General features: G+C 60.4%; 1 protein-coding gene across 18 annotated transcripts in view; it reads right to left on the bottom strand.

Moving 5' to 3' along the window:
- The window catches only part of NCOR2 (nuclear receptor corepressor 2), a 234,249-nt gene that overhangs the window by 56,245 nt on the left and 157,058 nt on the right, over positions 1 to 20,946 (bottom strand). For 15 of the 18 annotated variants that reach the window (XM_083804413.1, XM_083804415.1, XM_083804414.1 and 12 more), the window contains 3 exons: positions 7,459 to 7,583; positions 6,383 to 6,555; positions 2,292 to 2,354 (listed from right to left, as the gene is read on the bottom strand). In XM_083804413.1, the coding sequence (XP_083660539.1) occupies positions 2,292 to 2,354; positions 6,383 to 6,555; positions 7,459 to 7,583 (361 nt within the window). Of the gene's footprint in view, positions 1 to 2,291; positions 2,355 to 6,382; positions 6,556 to 7,458; positions 7,584 to 12,015; positions 20,898 to 20,946 lie in introns of those variants that run through there. The other 3 variants (XM_083804421.1, XM_083804420.1, XM_083804423.1) reach the window with 3 other exon arrangements.

A 20,946-nucleotide genomic window follows, 5' to 3' on the forward strand; every position in this document is an offset into this window, starting at 1 on the left:
GGGGCGTGCCGGGCTCCCTTCCCAGCCCACCGGCTCCTGCCAGCAGGTCCCCCCCAGAAGCCGAAGCTGCCTAAACATTGCCCTGTAAGGAGCAGCGCCCGGCCGGCCCCGCAGAGCTCCGGGTAACGAAAGCCTCCTGCTTCCAACTTGGAATCGCGGCCCCTGTGCGCCGAGGCAGCAGCAGAAAAACACGCTAGCTACCCCGTAATTACACCAATCTCAGCACATTTTGACAGACTAGTGAATCAAAGTTTATTGCATAATAAAAGTGTCATTAAGCAAGAACTTTCCTCTCGCTAGGTTTTCGTTCCCCTAGTTAACTTTAATAACACGGTACTCCCCTTTATTGTCTCTCCCCACAGACCCGGTCCTGCCTTCTCCTACTTGGAAGCCCTCCGTGCAGCTCTGCCCTTCCAGAGCTCTCCAACTCATTTCCAGAGCCCTGCTTGGTGCGGCCGCTCGGCTCCGGCGTCGCGCTGTCCCAGGGCTGGTTCCCCTATGACGCGCCCGCCCGCCCTTTCCCTGCAGCAGAGGAGGGGGGTTTCATGCCACGCACAAAAAAGCTGATGGTGAGGCTGATCCACCTACCCACTCGCCAGTGCCAAGAGCAGAGGTCACCATCCTCCTCTTCCCAGGCACAGCAAGGCGCTAAGCAGCAGCGGCTCTGCAGCCTCCTGCGGCCCCTGAGGTTACCTCCGGAGTTTGGTCGCGCTGCGAGTCGGAAACCCCCAGCCTGCCAGTCCCTGGAAATGCCAAACAGAGCCACTTCGAAGCAGCAGCGCGGCTACTTCCTGGCAAAGGGGAATTTGGCTTCTCTGCAGAAGTCTGGCGTCGAAACCTCAGTTTCCCGGGTTGTAGCGGGCAGGGGAACGTCAGCCCAGCAACCAGGCTTTGCAACAGCAAATCCCCCTGCCCCAGCCTGGCCCCCGGGCTGGAATAACGGGGTCAGGCTCAGCTTACGCAGGAGCAGGAACCACTACGTGCTCCCACACCTCATCTTCCACGCAGGCTTTGGCGGCTGGTTTTAGGACTCCTTAAGCGCACGTCCAGCATCCAGCACAAAACAGCGAGAGGCGCTTTTTTCCAACCAGATGCGATCTCCAAAACAAAGCAGTGCTCAGAAAAGATCCCTCCAGCAGCACTCCCCTGCTCGGCACCTGCTCACCCCGCTGCCTGGCTCCGGGCCAGGCTGCCTGATTAAAGTCTATCCATTAAGTTTTGCATCCATAGAGAGCTACGCTCAGCAACGCGCGAGATTGGCACCGGGCTGCAAAGAGGGTTGGAACAGCTCAAAGGCGAGTGAGCCAAACGTTTTGGGATATTCACAGGCAAAGTAATCCGAGTCCACAGCTCCCACCGGCACCTGGGAAGCCGGGGCTCCAGAACGTGTAATCGCCATCCTTGCAGCAGGTGCATTTTCCAAACCGAGCTGAAGCCACTAACGTGCCTGCCTGCGCTTGCCATCCCCGAACGGCGCTCATTTCCATTTTAATTTCGCGTTTACAATCCTCACCGGGCCAGAAGAATCAGCAGCCACGCAAGCAGGATGCACGGGCCGGGGATGTGAACCCGGCAGCGGATCGACAGGACGTGACTTTGGAAAAAATTAAAGCAGCGAGAGGGCTGGCACGGGAGCTGCGCGGAGGGAGGGGGAAGTGGCAAGCGGGGCTGTGCCACACTCAGCACTTTTTCAAAACGGTCTCAGCAGAGGCTCTGAATCAGCTCAGGATGTCGAGAGCCCCACTCCTGCCCGCAGCTCTCGCGAGCTCCCCACTGCACGCCGGGGAGGACTGGGAAGCCGCAGCTGCCCCCGCACCGCGGAGCGCCGGGGTTTGCCACCCACAAATTGCTGAACACCAGAGTTACCAACACAGGCGGACGCCCTCAGCACGTCTGAAACCGATTGCACAGATAGGACGAGGCTTCAGAGGGCGAAGCCTCGGGCTACGCGCAGCAGAAGCTGCAGGAAGCAGCAGATGAAACGTCTTCCCCATTTCCTACAGCCGGCTCTGCTCTCGCGGGACGCACGTGGGCCGTGGCCGCAGCACCGCCGGCACAGATGTCCCGGGGGTCAGCACAGCTCCCGGGGCCACAGAAGCTGGGCAAGCACCGCGCACCAACACCTGACACCCCTCTCGTTTCCCCCCAAGCCACCCGCTGAGGCTACTGTGAGAAACCAGCAGCGAGACAGGCAGGACCTGCCCCACCGCCCTGCGGTCAGGCACCCTCCGTCGCCAGCTGCTGGGTTGGCTCCAGCAGCACCAACACAAGAAAGAAAACAAGTGGCTTACCTTTTTTAGCCGTCTCCATTTCCTCTTCAGTCCAGCGAGAGCTTTCGTTCATCTCCAGTGAAGCTGGGGAGGAAGAAGGAAAGGAGAGCAGTCAGAGGGGACCCAGGGCTGAGGGACCCCGGCGAGCTCCGAGGCGCGCAGTGGGGGGGAAGCAGTGGGTGATCGCTGGAGGTGACTTAGTGAGGCTCAACCTATGGCCACTTCTTAAGAGAAGGTTCGGCACTGAGGAAACTTCCAGGGTGAGATGTGGCAGGTAGGCAAGGAATCTGTTCCATGCTAGCCCCCTCGGCAGCATAACTCACAACCTCGGGTGCTGGTGCCACTGGGGAGCCTGGCGTGCTGACCCCGAGAGGTGTCAGAGGGCAGAGCAGAGACCCCGCGGCCAGGCTCTGTGCTGTCGTGGCAGGGATGGGGGACCCGATGGCACTATGGATCTGACAGATTGCATGGCCAGCCTGAGTCTAACTGATAACCGTATCACCTCCTCTAGGTGAACTCTGCTCTTTATAACCTCATTATAATGCCAAAACACACTTCCATCCCAAAGGCTACCCGCCTCCGAGGTGTGACCACCCCTCACTGAGCACATGCTCTGAATTTCTCTGGGCCTGTGACTTCAAGCCAAAAGCAAGAAGTTATACCAATCACAACGAAGGCACGTATGCCTAGAGTCACTCAAGCTCCACCTAAAGGTAAGAAAATAGCATAAAAATGGCTCATGAGAGGAAAACGCCAGGGAAGACACCGTCGCAGACAAGTTGGAAGGACATCGCTGACTTCTGGGGTCAGCCGAGGGGCTGAACCTCTCTTCCCCCCACAGGGATGCCTCTTGGGTGAGATTCGATCTCTTGGTTATACCGAGAAACCTAACGCTCCCTACCGAGCTGTTTCATGAGTTACCAACTACCACGTGTCGTCGGTTGTTGGTCGTATTCCTGGTGTCTGCACGTGCTTCGCAGCCAGTGCGTTTATCACCAGCAATCCAAAGAACCTGCACTCCTGTTGCTTCAATAAACCCCACCAGCCGTTTGCTAGGCCAAAAGTGCACTGTGCTGTTTGCACACCTGGCTGGTGCTAATTCAATGCACCGAATGCGACCGACAGTGCCAACTTGGGCATCGCTCGGAGCCCAACCCTGGCCGACCCCAGCCCCTCCGATATCTCAGGACAGGCCGGAACACAAGGGGTCCTGCCGAACTTCCCTACCCTTTAACCCAACAGAAGCCCGAATGCCGCTCCATGGATGCCCCCCCCTGCACCCTGGTCACCGGAGGCACAGCAACGACAACCCCCACGGCACCACCCTCCCGGGCTGCTTCTGGGTGACGCAAAGCCTCCCCTTTGGTTCCTTAGGGACTGGAAGCGAAGCCAGATGGCTTGAGGGAGGCAGCACATTTCCTGCTGAACCGGTGCCACGCTCTCTGGCCCGCCAACAAGAGGTACCTAAGACGGAGCCGACATCGGCTGCGTGCTTCGGAGGTGGCAGACACGGGGTGGGACCGTCACCCTCAGCAGAGACGGAGAAACGGCGTCACCTCGGTCAATTTGGCCTGCCACCCGCATCGGTCTAGGGAGCCAGCCCCGCTAACAGCGGGCTCCCTCGGAGAGCTGGCACCATCACCGCGCTCTCCAACACCTCAGAGCCACGTCCAGAAGTGGCAGGGGCTCGGCTGATTTGGGGCCAGGAGCAGCTCAGGGTCGAGGGGGTGCGCTGCTCCCACCAGAGAGGAAGAGGAGGGCGCCAGCACCTGTGCCCCCGTCCCCACGCCCCGCTCGGTGCAGGGACACCGAGGTCCTGTGCGAAGCGCTCGCTGCGCGCCAATCCTGCTGGCGGCCTGGCACCAGCGAGCAAACCCTACAATAACAAACCGGGGTGTGAGTCAGAGGCAAAAAACAACTCGGTAAGGAAACAGATTTCCGGTTCAGGCTGCCAGCGGGTTATTACTCTAAACAACAGGCACAGCATTATTTCAACAGCGATGAGAGATGTTTTGACAGTGTCCTTTCAGAATGGAGAGCAGGCTGATAGGTTAGGCTAGAGGATACGGGCGAGGGGAGGGGGAGGCATTTTCTAAGGGGCTTTACAAAAGCTGGGACCCTGCAGGAGGACGAGCTGGGCTGCGATGCCTGGGGCACACCGGAGCCAGACCAAGGAATCTCCTTCCCAGCTAGCTGAGCACAGCCACAGGTGTCCCCTTGCCGCTTCCCCCTGTCCCGGGCAGATTTGGGGCTGTGGCTCTCCTTTGCTTCAAATCGAGTGTCCCAAACACACTTCACAAGGCCCCTAACTCATCTTTGAGACGACTGTTATTGTATGGTGAAGAAACGTCAAAGAAATGGCCCGTTTGGTTTGATTAATGATATTTACTGAGGTTGTGCAGTTATGTAACAGATGCCTACTGGGAGCTCCAGCACACTGCAGTTAAACCACAATATGGTTTTGTGTTGTTTTTCAATGTTCAATTGGTATTTAAAATGCAATAACTTTCTTAGCCAACCTAAATTAAAGCACTAGTGGAGAGACATAAAGTGTAACCAATTGCTCAGATATGCCACTGGAATCAATCCGCTTCCTTTTCCCAATTTAACATGGTCTGAAGTCTTTTCTGTCTGCCTGCCGTGAAGTTTATCAAGGGCTCTGAGATGCTGGGATAAAAAAAATCCCATCCAAGTCCCTGGCATTATCTGCTCCTTCTTTGCAGCATTGCTTAACAAGTTGGAGACAGAGATCAGGGCTCCGTTGTGCCGGGAACTATTTATATCGCCTGGATGAAAACAGCGCTCGCAATCAAGGCTTCAGCCAGTTGTCAGCAGAGGAACGGGGAGGCGAAACACCTCCGAGTGATTTATAGCACATGGAACAGAACAAGCAAGAAACTGCAAAGAAAGGAAACCGAGAGGAGTCACCCTGCTTTTATTTTTGCTTCGCCTTAGGTAGCGCAGCAATAATTTTGTACTTGATAGAGTACAAAACATCGGAAAATCAGCCAAATTCCTTGATGTATTTGCTTCTCCAAGTCAATACACGAGCAGTTTCCAAGGGTAACCACTACCGGAGCTGCAAATGCCAGAGGCAGATGCACACGAGGTGTGTCTGGGGATGATGTTGTGAATTCCTGTCTGCCCCCAGACAGCTCTCCCCGACTGCTGCTCTCGGCCAAGTGCTGGCCGTGGTCCCTGCGAGCCGGCGGCTGTGCCACGTTATGGGCAGCATGCTCTGCCTCATCCATCTCGCCCTGCAGCTGCTCGTTCCCCTTGCTGCTGTGCTCAGCACCCTGCAGCCCTGCACGCAGCCCGGCCATGCCCCGTGGGCAGGAACGTGCCGAACCCTGCGCCTAGCCCACGGATGGGGCAGATGAGCGGGGGCACTGGGGATGAGCACGGGCAATGCGTGCCAAACAAATGCCACCTGGGGTGCGTGGCACGAAGGCAGCCGGTGGGGAGGCTTCTGAGCAATGAACCCTTCGCCACCTCACCGCATCCTTCACAGCAGCCGGGGTAGCGGCACGGATGAGGAAGGAAGAGCCCGATTCCCAAGGCCATGGGGTTACGGACCCCGCAGGCTGCAGCAGCGCTGGGCCCACGTAAATCGGACAACTGAGAGGGGCAGGAGGACTGCGGGGAGCCAGGGAGCCCCAGCACCCAGCAGGGCAGGACAGCATTGGTGCTGAGCAGCCCCAGCAGCTGAGGGCACTGAAAGCCCGAGCCTCTGGCAGAGGGAAGCACACCTCCAGTGCAGGAGGCGCACGAGCCCTGCACGAGCCCAGCTAATGCACTGCTAAAACCAATGCCTTCCCTTTTTCTCTTTTGCAATACTTTCCCTCCCTCCAGGGTCCTAAAACACATTAACGCTGGGCTAAGACAGTTGTCGCAAATGCCTCCGGGTCACCTGGGCGAGCAGGTTAACAAATGGGCAAGAGAACCCTTCCTGCTGCCCCTGGGAAGGGGGTGCACGAGGAAAACCCTCCTTTGGGAGCTGGGGACGGGGAGCAGAGCAGGGCAAAACCCCTTCCCAGTGCAGAGCAGGGCAGGCACCCTGAGAGCCGTGCCGCAGCGCCTCCTCCCCGCTCCCGGTGCCGGCGGCTACGCACCCAGCTCGGCGCTCTGCTGCGGGGCAGCCGCCTCCTCGTTGTTGGCCTCATTGGCCATGGAGCGGGTGATGCGCCCCTTGCGCCTGCCCTGGCTGTTGGCGGTTTTGCGGCCCTTGGAGGTGACGGTTTCCTTCTCGTCGTTGTCTTCCCCGGACGTGTCGTCGTTCTTGTCCCTGCAGAAAAAAAACAAGGAGCGAGGAAATCACCATTGGGTCGGGAGGATTTGGAGGTCAAGTATTTCTCTGCACAAGTTTGGGGTTTTTGCAGTGGTCCTTCGGAGGGGAAAGTCTGCCTTATTTTATTATTTTTTTTGCACACATAGACCCCTTTCCTGGCTAATCTGGCGGCGGGGTTATTTGCGGCGGGGTTTGCACTCTGCAGATGGCTGTAGCTCCACCACCAAGTGCACGCAGAGACCTGACAGAGACAGGTTTAATACCAGGCCATTCAAATTCATCACTGCCTCCTCCTCATTTATCTTCCTGAAAAGGACCTGCTGGTAAATGTCTTAGCAGCCTAGATATAATGAAGCCAGATGTTCTTTTAAAGCAAGTATTAATCCCATTACAGATAGCTAGCAGCCCGCGTGCCAACCTTTCCCCGCCGCAGCTCTGATGCTCCCCTGTTAGTTATGATTGTGTCAGGCAGGGAGGCAGGCGCGGTTATAAAACTGGCCGAATCCCTTGATCTGGAAGCTCTCATGTTGACATCAATAACACTAAAGGTGAAGCGCCACGCTCGGCTGGGCTCCGAGAGCTCCTCCGACTCCGGGAGGTTCTCGCAACAGCAAAACAAGCCCGAGGATCAGAGCGGCTTTGCGGGTTGATCGGGTTTAAAAATAAAAGCACATCGGAGAGCTGTTTTCCAAGTTTGGGAGCAGCAGGGGGGAGGGACAAAGAGGAAAGCAGGCTCTCCCCTTCCCTCCCGCTGGGAGGAGATGGGCACACGCAGCCCAGCACCGCATCGGGCAGCTCAGCACCGTGCCGCGTCCCACCCCGCGTCCCAGCAGCACCCCGGGGAGACGCACAGCCCTCGCTGCAGGCGGAGGGGAGCCAGGAGGGGAGGGCTTCGCTTACTTTGTCAGTTCTTCTTTGTCATTTTCTGCTTCCTGTTTGTCTTCCTCTTTCTCTCCCTCCTTCTCCTTTTCTTTCTCTTTTTCATCCTTCTCTTCTTGGCTGCTCCGGGGCATTTGCTGCTGCTGCTGCAAAACAAGGGACGCAAAACAAAACAAACCTCAGCGGCGGGGCAGATAAACCTCGGCACCTGGGCCAACCTAAACAAACACGGCCAAACAATGCCGGGGGGCCAGCGGCCAAGAGGAAAGAGCGCTGCACCACCACGGGGTGCCCGTCTGCAGGACAGGGTGCAGCCAGGGGGCCGAGAGCATTACGGGGAGATCAAGGTGGGGGGGGGGTTGGGATCTACTGTGGCAGCCGTGCTCTGGGCCCTGCGGGACAGCCCCGCTGCACTCACTGCTAGCTGCATCGGTCACGACCCGCACCGGAGACGCCCCAAGGCTCAGCGACACAGATGCTGCAACCTTTTTTCCCAGTGTCTGGTCCACGGGGACATTTTATGGCCTCCGGGTCCCCGAGGAGGGACGATGCCCCTGCTCCCTGCTGCCCTGCATCGCCCGGCCCCCTGGGCAGGGGCTGCGTGCACCAGCACCCGGCCGCCGCCACCGGCACTCTGGTACCGACCGCGCCGTGTTACGGGGGGAGGGAGGGACGTGCCTATTAGAGTATTTCTGGATTTTGTTTCAACAGCTGCAGGAAGGAGGATGCTGGGGAGGCCTGGTTCCCCTGACCTCCCTTCCCTCTGGCGACCGGCAAACGAGAGGAATTTCATAGAGGAGTAAAAATTAGAGACGGGAAATGATTTATTAAAGCCCTCCTGCTCCTGGCTAATGCAGGGCTGCTTGCTCCAGTAAAGCCACCCGGCTCACCCAGCCCCTTCCCAAGCGGCAGCGCTCTCACCAGCCCTGAGAAAGGGCTCGGCGATGAAACGGAGGGGGGGAAACTGGCTTAAAGGGGATTTATCAGCACAAGTCTGATCCCGGGTAGCCTAGCTGTCACGCAGACATTTGGAAAGTGCCGTGCTGATGAGGTGTGCTCCGTCCTGGGAGCCCGTCCCCGCTCCGCGATGCTCGAGCTTGTGGCTGCCTCCAGCTGCGGCTTCCCCCGCAGCAGCCGCGCTCAGCGTGAGCTAAGCCCTCAGCCCCAAAGGGCTGCTGCTAAAATTAGAAGCGCGGAGCCGTCAAAAAGGGCTTCAGAGCACTTCAGCGAAAAAGGTTCTTAATTCTTCCAGGCCCCAGCTCAATGCAAGTCCTCAAAGCATGAACACGACGCTGCCATCAGCTGAAACCCCAGGGGCTTCCAGCTCCTCCCGGCCCCTGCGGCACCTCCCCGCCAGCAGTGCCCGAGCTGCACCCCCCTGCACCCCGCTGCGCCCCGGGGGCGACTCGGGAGGGCCGGGATGAGCACTCGGGTGCTGAGGATCTTCCAGCGCCCACAAATCTCTGACGCTTTGGGACCGGGCTGGCTGCTGAGGCGTGCGGAGCCCAGGGATGCTCCTGGGAGCCTGCGGCCACCCAGCTCCCCGGGGAAGGGATTTCCCCAAGGCAGGAGGCGTTCCCAGGGCAGGGAGCACGGCTCAAAGGATTGAACCCGGCAACTGCCCGAGACCAGCGCCATACCTGGCGTGCCGGGCGCTGCCCCCAAAACCCTGCAGAGAAGCACGGGGGCAGTCGGCAGAAGCCTCGCTGCGACTCGGAGGCTGGCCAGCCCACGCGGGCTGCAGCGGAGCAAGGGGCACACATCACACGCGCGCTCCCAGCGCTGCCCTGAACTCTCTGACTCCTGTGAGTCACGCCGCAGGTCAGCGGTGAACCCGCGCGGGTTCAGCCCAGAAAAAAGGGCCACGAGGGGACGGCGGGGACCTGTGGCTCAGGGCTGGGCTGCGTGGGGAGAGCACGGGGCTTTGGGCAGGCTCTGCCCCGGCCCCCGGCCGTCACCACCCACGCTCCTTCCCTTCACCGAGTGCTTGGGCAAGCGAGGGGTACCCAGATCAGTTCTGCAGTGTTTCTACCACTCCTTCACGAATATTTTCTTCTGGGGGAGGAGGGAACCATGCATCCCTGAGACACCAGCTCCATGGGGTGAAGACGAACAGCCCTCGGTACCGAGCTGCCCCTGCACACACGCTCCCCAACCCGTGGGACAGTTTGCCTGTCCTAAGCCCCACAACACCTAGCCCGAACAAAGTCCCCAGGGACACCCACCAAGACAGCAAGGAAACTTAGGGCACTGCCAAAGAGGTGTCCCCACCCAGAAGCAGGGACACGAGCGTCACGCTCAGAGGGGCAGGTGCCCGTCCACAACCCTGCGCCCTACAGGCACCGGCCGCCAGCAGCCGGCCCTATTCCTCCGGCCTTAAACCAGCCCCTGCCCCAGCAGCAGGCTCGCAGGGGCTCCTCGGGGAAGCTCCCTTATCGTTTCATCTCGTCTCCGCACCCGCTGGAAGCAGCGGGCTGTAACCCCGAGCAGCAATCGCAGCTCTTCCCCATAGTAACGGGCTGGGATCGCGGCGATGCTAATGAGCTCCCCGCGCCAACCTGCAGGCACAGGGCTGCGAGAGGCAGGGAGAGGCACGAGCAGCCGTGGAGGCTCACGCCCCAACGCACACACCTCCCAGGATGGCACCGGCCGAGCTCCATCCTGTCCAGGAGCTGCCGAGCCCTCCAGCCCGGCTGCAGGGGATGGATGTGTGCCATGGGGCCGCCAGTCCCACCGTGATTCCCCATCTCCTGGCTTACTCCCAACGGAGGTTTCAAGCCAAAGGTGGTGGGACACCAAACCAGCGCTCCTACCACCGCAGAGGAGCATTTTAATCCACGGATGCCCTCTAGTGATTGCCCTGGGCCAGCCGGGGCATGGTGCCCGATACCAGGAGTGACATCTCACAGGGCAGAAATGCTGCGTGGGCGCAATGCCCCGCGTGGCAGCGTGACGGCTCTCATCGGCCGGCGCTCTCCCGCGCGTCCGAAAGGCACAGAGCAGGCAGCGCTGTCACCCCCAGGCCACGCTGGGGAAAACTGCCCCCGGCTCCACCAGGAGCTGCATTTGCTCCTTCAATCCCGAGGAGGCTCGCGGGGCCGATGGCAGCCCGAGCGGCTGCCCAGGCCCACCCACGCTACGTGCTCTACCTCCAACCTCCCACCGCACGGCGTCGGAGCCCGGCACAGCCCGGCACAGCGCCGGGAGCCACCGGGCACGGCGAAGCCACAGCCGGGACCCGGCCCCCAGCCGGCCGGTCCCCCACCCTGCCCGGCACCGGGCTGCCCCCGCGGCGCACGGGGAGGCTATTCTTAGCTCTGGACACGGACCAGCTCTGGATGATTCAAGGGACGGGACGCCATCCCGAAGCGTGACGGGCCAGGAAATGCTTCCCCAATTACCAGATGATGTTTCCTTCTGATTCACGCTGCCCCACTTAGAGGTGGACCTGCAGGTGGGCTGGCGCTTATTGGAAAAAAAAGAGGGCCAGGACTGAAACTGGTCCACTCCGGCAAGCTCCCTCCAGCGACAGCCCTGTCCCCCAGGCTGAACCCCCCAGGTGCAGGAGGCAGAGCAGGCCCACGCTCCCCGCCTCGCGCAGAAGGCTGAGGGATGTGCCCGAGGCCTGGGGAGAAGCCTGTGGCAGAGCAGGGCCGTCCCTCCCGTCCCTCCCTTCCAGGTCAAGTGTTCTCCTGCTGCCGGACCGCCCTTCCTCCCCAGCATCGCCGCTGTTTGTTTTTGCTGCCAACACATCCTGTTTATTTAAAAAGGCCCCGGGACAAATCGCATGCGGGACGCGTGAGCGAGAGGCCGATCCTGCTCCGAGCCCCGGGGTGCGAGCCCGCGGAGCCGTGCTGCCTCCCTCCCGGAGCGATTGCCGTGCTCCGGCACGAGCTGCTCCCTAATTACAAACATCTGCTCACCTCTACCCCAATTCCCCAGCGGCCCCGGAGCAGCTGGAGAGGAGCAGAGCGGTGCCAGCCCCGCCGGGAGCAGCGCGTGCGCCTCCAGCCTCCCCCTCGCCGGGGCGGCGGGCAGGGTGGCACGCTCGCACCCACCCACCCAACTCCTGGGAGCGATGCGTGGCTGGCTCGCGGAAATCTGCTCGCCCTAGCCAGCCGCCCCCGTCGCACTGGCACGCCGTGCCCGAGCACGCTTTCCGGGGACACGGGCTTGCAGGTAGGTCCCGGCCAGCGAAGCGTTGGCCCCACCGAGAAGCGACCAACTCGCCGCGCGTCCCGGCAGCGCTCGCCGCCCCCCCCCCCCCCCCCAGCCGCAGGCCCTGGGTCTGGCAGGGAAAAAGCCACGGCGAGGAAGAGGTGCAGCTCCTCCCACTCTGTTTACTTCCTCCGCTCAGGCGCTGCCTGCTTCTGGCAGGACAGGAGGGCAGGAGGAGGTGGGAAGCAGCTCCCCACCTTCTCCCTCCCCAGCTCCGCCGGAGACGCCCTGGGACAGAGACGGGGGAAACCGGCCAGAAACGCCTTCCCGACCCGCAACGCGCCCCCCCCCGGCTCCCCGAGCGCCCCATCACTCGCTCAGCACCCCCCCAGCCCCTCGCTCCCCCCCCCCGGTGCTCACCTCTCTGGCCCCGGGCTCGCGCGAGCGGCCGGTCCCCGACAGCCCCATCGCCGGCTCCCGGCCCCTGCTCACCGCCCAGCCATCCGGGCTCGCTGCGCCTTACGTTCTCCAGCTCTGAAGGCTTCCTGACGATTTGCATAGTTAAGCCGTAAACTAACCACAACATTCCTCTTATGATTTTGCAATCTGCTGGAATAACGTGGTCGCTCTAAGTCGAGTCGATGAATCATCATCTATAAACCACAGCTCTCGTCACCGGGGCTCTCAGTGCTGGCTGCAGCCAGCGTGATTAATCTGCGAGGATGCCAAGCCGAACCTACAGCGCAGGGCTATTTATTTTCCAAACTTCCAAGCCTCTGGAGAACCACCGCTCCTGCCTTCCCCGTCCCCTCCGCGGTGAGACACGCCGGGCTGTGGCAGGGGCTGGGGACAGTGCCAGAGCCAGGCGCAGACACCTCGCTGCCCCCAGAGCATCCCGGAGCTCGCTGCTGGCCCCGCGCACCTTGCGCCCGAGGCACCCGCTCTCCTCCAAAGCCACGGGGATGCTCGGGGTGCTTCTCACCCCGTGCTTTGTAGCTCCAGCAGAGCAAACCAAGGCTCAGCTGCATCCCCAGCCCTCGTGCTCCCAGGGAGGGGGACAGGGCTGGCCATCCAGGGATGGATGAGCTCACTCCTGGCCAGCTCCTCCTGTCTGGCCACGCCGCGTGCTGGTGGATGTGCAGGTGGGGGACTGGCTGGGTGACAGCACCGTGAGGCCTTCACCAAGCCCCAGCGCTGGCTGGAGGTGCTGCCTCCTCTCTCACGCCAGGTTTTGAGGCTGGATCTGCTGCCCATGGGATGCCATTTGGCAGGTGGATCACGTCACCTCCAGCACCGTGCCCAAAGTCACCACCTCCTGCCTGCTCCTCGCAGCAGGAGGAAGCAAACTGCCACCCCTAATGCCTGCCGCACACGGAGCCGTGTGCATGCCAGGGCTGCCCCATGGGACATCTGGGTACCTTACCTCTCAAACTCACCCCAGGCATCACAGGGATGAGCTTTGAGACTTTTTCTCAGACGTGACTTTCCTGCCATTGCCACCAGCTCGCTCTGAGCCTTCTGCAGCAGCGTGGAGATGCGTGCCAACGCTCTCCCCACCCACACTGCAGCCAAACCTGCCTCGATGGGGAATTTGGGTAACGCTGTGCCCTGCCGGCCACGTGGGCCCGAGCCCCCTCCCCGCCTGCAGACCTGAGACCCCTTGGCCGTGCCTCCTACCGCACACGGGGTGCTGGTGCCTCCCTTCTCCCGTGGGTGACCTCAGACTCACGGCATTTACGGTGCTCTCCTGGTGCGCTCGGCTGCGCAGCAGGCTCAGGCCGAGGTCACTGCACGCAATCAGGGAGTCGCAAATTAAAACCAGCTCAAGATAAGCTGAAGGTAAAAGGCCCATGTTTTGCTGGCCCGGGAACGCTTAGGGTTTGCTTTATCGCTCTCCCCCTCCCCGTGCATCCTTCCACTTGCTTTCAGGCTCTCCCTATACCCAGTACCCCTTGGAGTGCCCTGCCGAGGCACAGCCCCCGCCCCAAGCACCCGCAGTGCCAGCCCCCTCGCCAGCCCCCACTGAGTGCCGCCCAGGCTCCTGAGCCCCCCCGGAGCATCCTTCCACCTCTGCCAGCCCCGCAGCGGGGGCTCAAGCCCGTCTGCCACCGAGGTTTGATCCCACACAGCCGCTACAAACAGCACCTCCCGTCGCCCTCCCTGCAGGGAGCTCGCAGACAGGCCGGATAGAGAGCACAGGCGGGAGGGCTTATAAATATATATATATATATGCATCACGTAAGCGACTCCCAAGGCCCAAAGCCTCTGATCTGACAGTCTGGAATGCCTCAGTCCTCGCTGCCACCCACAGCCGCGGAGCCTGGCTTCTCACGACCGCGCGCAGCACCCTCCGCTCATGGGAGAAACCACAAATCAAAACAAGCCGCTGCCAAAACACGGAGGGGAAGGAGGAGGTCTGCTGGCTACTCCGCTTTGATCGCTCACAGCCCGGGCTTGGGCTCGATGCTGTTGGCCGTGGAAGCAAGTCAGAGAACAGAGGGCCAAGCTGAGATTTGATAAGGAAAACGACAGCGAGCGCGGGGCTCGCTCGGTTTGGCTGGGAGCAGGAAGGCTCCAGCAGGGAGCGCGGGGCAGCCCTCGATCTGTGCTGCTTCTCCGCTGGATGCAACCACTGCTCAGCACCAGAGAGCACTGGGCATGGCACAGATGAAGGACTGGGACCAGTAGGGCTGGGGCCATGCACCTGGGTGTGGGCCCATCACTCTCCACGCTGGGAGCCTCTCGGGCACGTGCCTCCCGGCCTTCTACCGCACGGGGATCCTGCTCAAGCGTGGCAGCGAATTTACAGGACCCTGCTCGAGCGATCCCTCCTTAAATCACCAAGGGCTTTTCCATAAGAGGAAATGTTTCTTTTCTGGGTCACTGCTGAGTTTTTTGAAAAGTGATTTGACTGCTTACGAAGGGAAAATGACCCGAGGGGAAGAGAGCACAACATTTGGAAGTGGTGAAGACGAGCCCCGCTCCGTCCCAGGCAGGGAACACGTGTTTTCTCTTCTCTGCGGTTTGCTTTGCCACACTCTGCCCTGCTGCCAGGCTCCAGCTCTCCGCCGGCTGCTTTCCGGCTCCGCAGGGACCCCCCCCCGGCGCGGTGCAAACAAACAGTGGCAGGGGCTGGGCAAGAGACTGCTGGGCCCCACGCGCACGCACCGGGGCGAAGAAAGCCCTCCGGGATTTTCAGCTGCGCCCGTTTCAGAAAGCACCGTAGCCACGACGTGACCTGCCTCCCTGTTTCCCTTCGGCTCCAAGCTTCACACGGTTCCCAGTCAAAACCGGATCCCGACTGTAAATAAAACAACTTATCCCCAGATCCGTTCCCTATCCGAGACCCACGAGGAGGACGCTGCGTTCCCCAGGCAGCTCGGCAGCTCCCGGCCCCCTGCAGCACCCAGGACTACTCACGTGAGCGCAGGCGCCGTGGGGCACTCGCCCAGGGGCTGCATGGACCTGCTGCCGCAGAAACACCAGTCCGAGCGCGGGGTGAGCCGGCGTGGGGCTTCACGTGGCTCCCATGCAGCTATATTCTCACCGAGATGTAATTAAGCTGCATGGAACAGCCAGGACATCGCGGCCGCGCGGTCCATCAGCGGCTGGTCCACGGGCAGCCCGTGCCGGTGCCACTGGGGTGGAGCGGCCGCATCCCCACGGTATCGCCACCGCCCCGGCACAGCCTGCGAGGCTGCCGCGGGGTCCGGGACCCAAGCAGCGATCCTCCCGCAGCACCACGTCCTTGGGTTCCTTTCCCAAATATGGCCGCGTAGTTCTGGTATAATCACCCCCAAAACTGCAGCTGGGATTCCAGGAATGCGAGTTTCCATTGTGTCGGCCTGACCGCGCTGCCCGGAGGGGTGGCAGGGCGGTGGGAAGGCTGCGGCTGGCTCTACCGGGGACACGACACCTTCCGGGGTGTGACCAGGGATGGGGTTTGGGAGCATCGGGAGCCCGGACGGGAAGGATCTTCACCACTGTCCTGCTGCCACGGCCTGCAGCATCGTGCAGGCACTGTCGGAGGGTTACGGGAACAGCACCAGTCTGAACACAGCCACATCTCACACCGTGCCTACCTCCTCTGCACAAACACTGCTCAGAAGCAGCACACGGTGGGCATCAGGCCCCAGACAAAGCCCCGAGCCCTTGCCTGCACCTCCAACGGCACCGAGCTGTAGGAGGAGCACGAGGGACTGGCTGGTCTCCCAGAACCAACCACGTTCCCTAACAAAAAACGGCTTTTTTGCAGGGCTCCACCACTTCCAAGTGTCCTCCGGCATGACCCTTGCCTTTGCTACAGGACTGATTTTTGGAGCACGAGGTTTTGGAGCACATCTGAGGTTCCTGGAGGTTAGGTGGTCTTGTTTGGGTTTATTTTGGCTACGAGGAGATGTGGATTTAAAGTGTGAGCACCTGCACCTGGCAGCACACACGAGCTCCCAAGGTGTTAAATGCTCTGCAAGACGTTTCTCTCCCCAAGACCACAGCTCAGCCAGGACCAGGACCATGGCATCCATCCAGGTTCAGCGTCTTCTCATGGGTCCTTCCCCCCCCAGCAAGGCCTGGGGAATTTTCCAGCCCTTCTTGGCCACCAGCAGTGCTGTCAGACCGCAAACCTGTCCGGAAACCGAGCCAAATTCAATCCCCTCCAAAAATCCCAAATCAACAAGGTCTGGGGGGTTGTTAACACAGATGTGGTTCCTAAAACGGTGGGAGAGCCCGAAGTCCACACGGCTGCCAAAATCCCGGTGCCCCGCCCAGGCTCAGAAGCAGCTGGGGGGTCCCAGGGGTGCAGCGGCAGGGTGCCTGCAGGCTCTGCTCCGCACCTCCCGCAGCCGGTGCCTGAGAAATCAGCCCCTGAAGAAAAAGAGATCTGGGTTGTGCCCAAGCAGCCTGAATCAGAGCGTGCACGGTGCTGGACGGGGCAGAGAACGGGGCTGTGCAGCCACACCGCGGCGTCCCAGCAGCACGGTGTGAAACCATACCCCAGCACCGAAATCCCAGCCCTACATGCTGCTCTTTTACGGGGCACGCTGCGGCCACAAGCCCGCAGCCCTGCTGCTGCTCCGATCATCCCGGTGCCGCTCAAAGGCAGTGCTGGAGCCGGCCCACACTTAGACGCCCGCAGGATCATTTATCGGTATTTGTGGCAGCGAAGTTTACTGGTCGCATCCAGGCACGGCTCTGTGCGATGCACTGCGTCATTAAAGCAGCATTTCATGACAAATATCTCCGCGGGTCTGAAAGAGAACTTGTCAAAGCCGTTGGCGTTAACACGGAGCTGCTCCCCGGACTGATGGAAATCGAATGCTTCCCAGAAATAAATACCCATCAGTCGACTCGTTAGCCGGTGCGGTTAACGGAGCGAGGGTCCGAGCGCAATTTACAGCCTGTGAGGCAGTTCGCTGTGCTCCGAACCCGCTCCTGGCACAGGGAGAGGAGGAGGCAGCAGGACGAGCCCCGTCTGCAGCGCAGGGCCCCAGGGCCGCATCCTGCGGAGCCGCGCTGAGGCCCCGAGCGCCCGCCTGGCAGGCTGAGCCTCTGCCAGCACGGCGAGCCGCGCCGCCACGCACCGTGTTGACGCTAAAAAACTGAAGAGCTTGTTTATAAAAACACGGGCTCGGGCTGTTTACCCTCACCAGCGTGTGGGGACGGGAACGGTTTGCGTTTGGGGGAGGGCGGGCCAGCCGTCGGTACAGATAATTCGATTTGGCTTTTGGCAGGGGGCACGGAAGAAGGGGGGCGGGGGGGGAGGGCTGGGAAAGCTGTCAGCCCCGGCAGGGGAGCGCGTCGCTGCCCGGCCGCTCGCGCTGCGGGGCACAGGAGCCGCCGTGCCGCTGGTGGAGCCGGGGGGCTGCGTGGGGGTCCGGCCCCTCGGGTGGGATCCTGCTCCAGAAGCACCGCCGGGCGAATCCTCGAAAGCGTCAGCGTTACCGGCCGGGTGACGTCCCGCTCGCCGTGGAATATGTGAGCGCTGTCTGCCGGCACGTCCTGCGGGGCTGCCAGGGCCCGCGTCCTCCTGCCGCCGCGCATGACTTCACCCGGCCCCGAGTCACCCCCGGCACCGCGCGGGGACGGGTGGCTTCAGCCCCGGGAACCCACCAGCACCGTGTGGGGAACGCGACCGCCGCGTCCTGCTCCATCACGCGGGCGCGCTGCTCCGAAGCTCGGCATGGATTTATTCCGGAATCAAAGCCCCGCACGGGATCACTGCGGTGAAACAGACACACTTCTTCCAGCTCGGGTTCGGCACGATGCTGTGCTACTGCGGCCGGGCTGAACGGCTTGCCCGAGCAGCGCGGCACATGGTGATAGTTGCTGAGTTTCGGTGCCCCGCTCCCTGCACAGGATTAGGGGCGTTAACCAGGAGATGCTCTCTGAAATACCCTAAGGAGCGACTGCCACAGCCCCCCCAGGAAACACATCCAACACAAGGGGTAGCGCTGCGCAGCTTTCTTTACACGATCATGCAAATTTATGCTCATTACTGCACACTGAGGATTGGATCAGATCGTTTTTACCATGACTCAAACTTTTTTTTTTTCCCCCCCTTCAATGAGAAATTACACGCTTGGAAGCGATTACTTTTAGCACTGATTCCCTCCTTTCGGGGTTAAATGACATTTTTCCTACCCGAATGCAGAGGATTATTTTAGAAAGGATCCTCAGCTTGGCAGCCTGAGCGCTGTGCATAACGATGCCTCGGATGCGTGCGCCTTTCATTCATTCGCCCAAGGGGAGGCAGCGCCGGGAGCATGCGCCGCGCCTTGGACCGGGAGCCTGCTTGTTTTTATGACAAACTGGAAGCAGAATCATGTGAAGTCCCCGCTCTTGGCAGGAGAATTTGAGCAATAAGTAGCGGCTTTATGAGGAATATCCTTTGCCAGGGGACCATCAGCCAGGGAGCAATGGGATCCTTGTTTTTTAATGTACTTTTAATAAGTAGGCCACAATGATAATCCTGACACCAGAGTAGCTTTATTTCTACTTGCAATTATCCCCGCTTTTCTCTCAAGCTCCCCGCAGCCTCCAACAGCAAATAAGACCACCAAGCTCTCCGTGAGAAAAGGAGCGAGATGACGGCGCAGGGCCACTCCAGAGGCACTCTGTGTCGGACCTCAGCCGCTCCTCTCACCCGACAAAGCGCACGTCTCCCTCCCCTGCACTAAATCCACGAAATCCCACCGCTGGCGTTTAGCCGCTTTAACCCTCACCAGCAGGACCGACCACGTCAGAGCCCAGAGCACGTGCAGCGCTGGGAGCAAGGCACGACGCCTCCCAGTGCCGCAGGTGTCCAGCAGCCCCAAGCCCTCCTTGTCCCTTTTACGGGTTGCCTGTCCCCGTGCTGTCCCCCTTGCAGTCCCGAGCCCTGCTGCCCTTCTCCGGTCACCATCAGCCCGGCGTCCCCGCTCCCCGCACCGTCCCTCAGCGCGCAGCCCCGGCTCTTCGGGAGGCCACGCGGGCAGCAGGGGGAGGTGCATGGGGTTAATGATAATCCGGGAAACAAGGGAATTATTTTTTAGCTGGGATTAGGTCCTCGCCGTCCAGCTCAGCAGACAGCCCCACGAACGGCTGAAGTGGCACGGTGAGGAGCGACCAGACAGGAAGGCCGGGAGGGGACACGAGGCTGAGGTGCAGGGTGACTTTTCCTTCAAAAGCAGCGACGTTCTGGTCGAGCTCTGCACCACCAACACTGCAGTCAGCTCACCTCGGGGCCCAGCAGTTGCTGCCTCTTAATGATTTACAAATATTTCTGTCCCCTAATTCCTAAAGCAGGCCTGCCTTCTATTACGGCTGATGCAGCAAGTCCCCGTTTCCACAGGCCGGCCCCTCAACGAGGCTCCAAATGGCAGCCCACGACCTCCACCGCCCCCGTTGGACCAGACTCACAAGCAAGGGGAAGCATCCCAGGAAATTCTGCGGCCAGGGCTACTTCGGGTTCTTCTAAAAGGCAAAATACAAGCAGTACCTGCTGAGCGCAGGACCGGCGGGTCCGTGGCCGCAGGGCTCGTGCAGAGCAGGGCGGCAGATTGCCTCTCTCCCTCCACACTTGTTACTTGCTCAACTTAACATCGAAGCCAGAATGAGCTGTGCTAAATGTCTCCACTGCTAACAAGAAACAAATGTGGCCTCATGTTCTAGTTGCTGTGATCTAACAAAACAGACCATGGTAAACACTATAAAAATGTACTGGAGGGAACCACCCTGTGTTTGCTGGGAGAGGGACTGGATAATCTAATAGGGTTTTATCCATCTCTAATGTCTCTGAAAAAAAGAAGGGAAAATTGGGCCCCGTCCATGACATTCGTCATGTGCGAACTATTCTGATGTCTTAATGCTGCAGAAATCAAATTGGAGCAAGGCTACCTATCTGCCTCCCAATCAGCATCTAGACCCAAGTGCTGCTTTTTATGGCCATGCAGCACGAGGAGCTGCTGATGTCAGCGGTGGTATGGGACAGGCCAGTTTTTCCATTCCAATCCCCACGTTTTCCAGAGAGATTCCCTGTGCCATCACCTCACTCTCCTCACTCCATGGATCATCGTTCACTTCACCAACCTGGGGGCTCACCTCTGTCTGCAAGCATCTGCGGGGACAGGGTTCCTGCTCTTAGCACTTATCTTGGCACTCTGGTATCAGCAGCAACACTGCCAAGGTCACGTCTCGTTTCACATCTAGGCCACGTAACTCCACGGGTTGATCCATCACCTACCCCCAGGCACCTCGTGTTGTATCTGAGGGACCCGTCAGGCCCTCAGCTGGCATGCCAAATGTGTTAAGGGTCTCCTCTAGCTTCAGCACCAAACCTGCCAGCCCCCAAGGGATGTCAGACACCCTCAGGTATTTCAGAAGGCTTTACGGACCCCTGCTCAGTGGCCAGAAGTCACCGAAGCCATTCCCCTCCCATCCCAACGCAGGTACAAGAGCCTCGGGCAGTCCCTGCCAGGCAGGAGCACCCCTGCCCAGCACCCAGCCCAGCACCATCCCGCTGGCACGCCAGCTGTGGAGGGCAGAGGGAAACAGCTCGGGTCTCAGGCAGGACCGACATCTCCTCCGGGCAGGCTGCACAGGCCACCCCGGGTGACTCCTGACGCGTGGCCAGGTTTTCTGCATTCGCTCCAGGCCCTTTTTTCAAGGGTTTGCTTTTTAAAGCTACCGTGACCTTGGCATGGGGACGGACAGACATCAACCGACAGAAAACAGCATGTTCTGAAAAGCTTACACAGAGCAAAATCACGGCCCCGCCGCAGCCTGTAACCATTTACGGGGCGGGGTGGGGGTGCTCAGCCATAAAGTGCCACCGAGAAGCTGCAGCAGAGATAATGTTTCCGTGCGCTTTTCCCT

The sequence above is a fragment of the Anser anser genome, assembly GCF_964211835.1.
Source record: "Anser anser genome assembly, chromosome: 18".
In the NCBI taxonomy this organism is placed as follows: Eukaryota; Metazoa; Chordata; class Aves; order Anseriformes; family Anatidae; genus Anser; species Anser anser.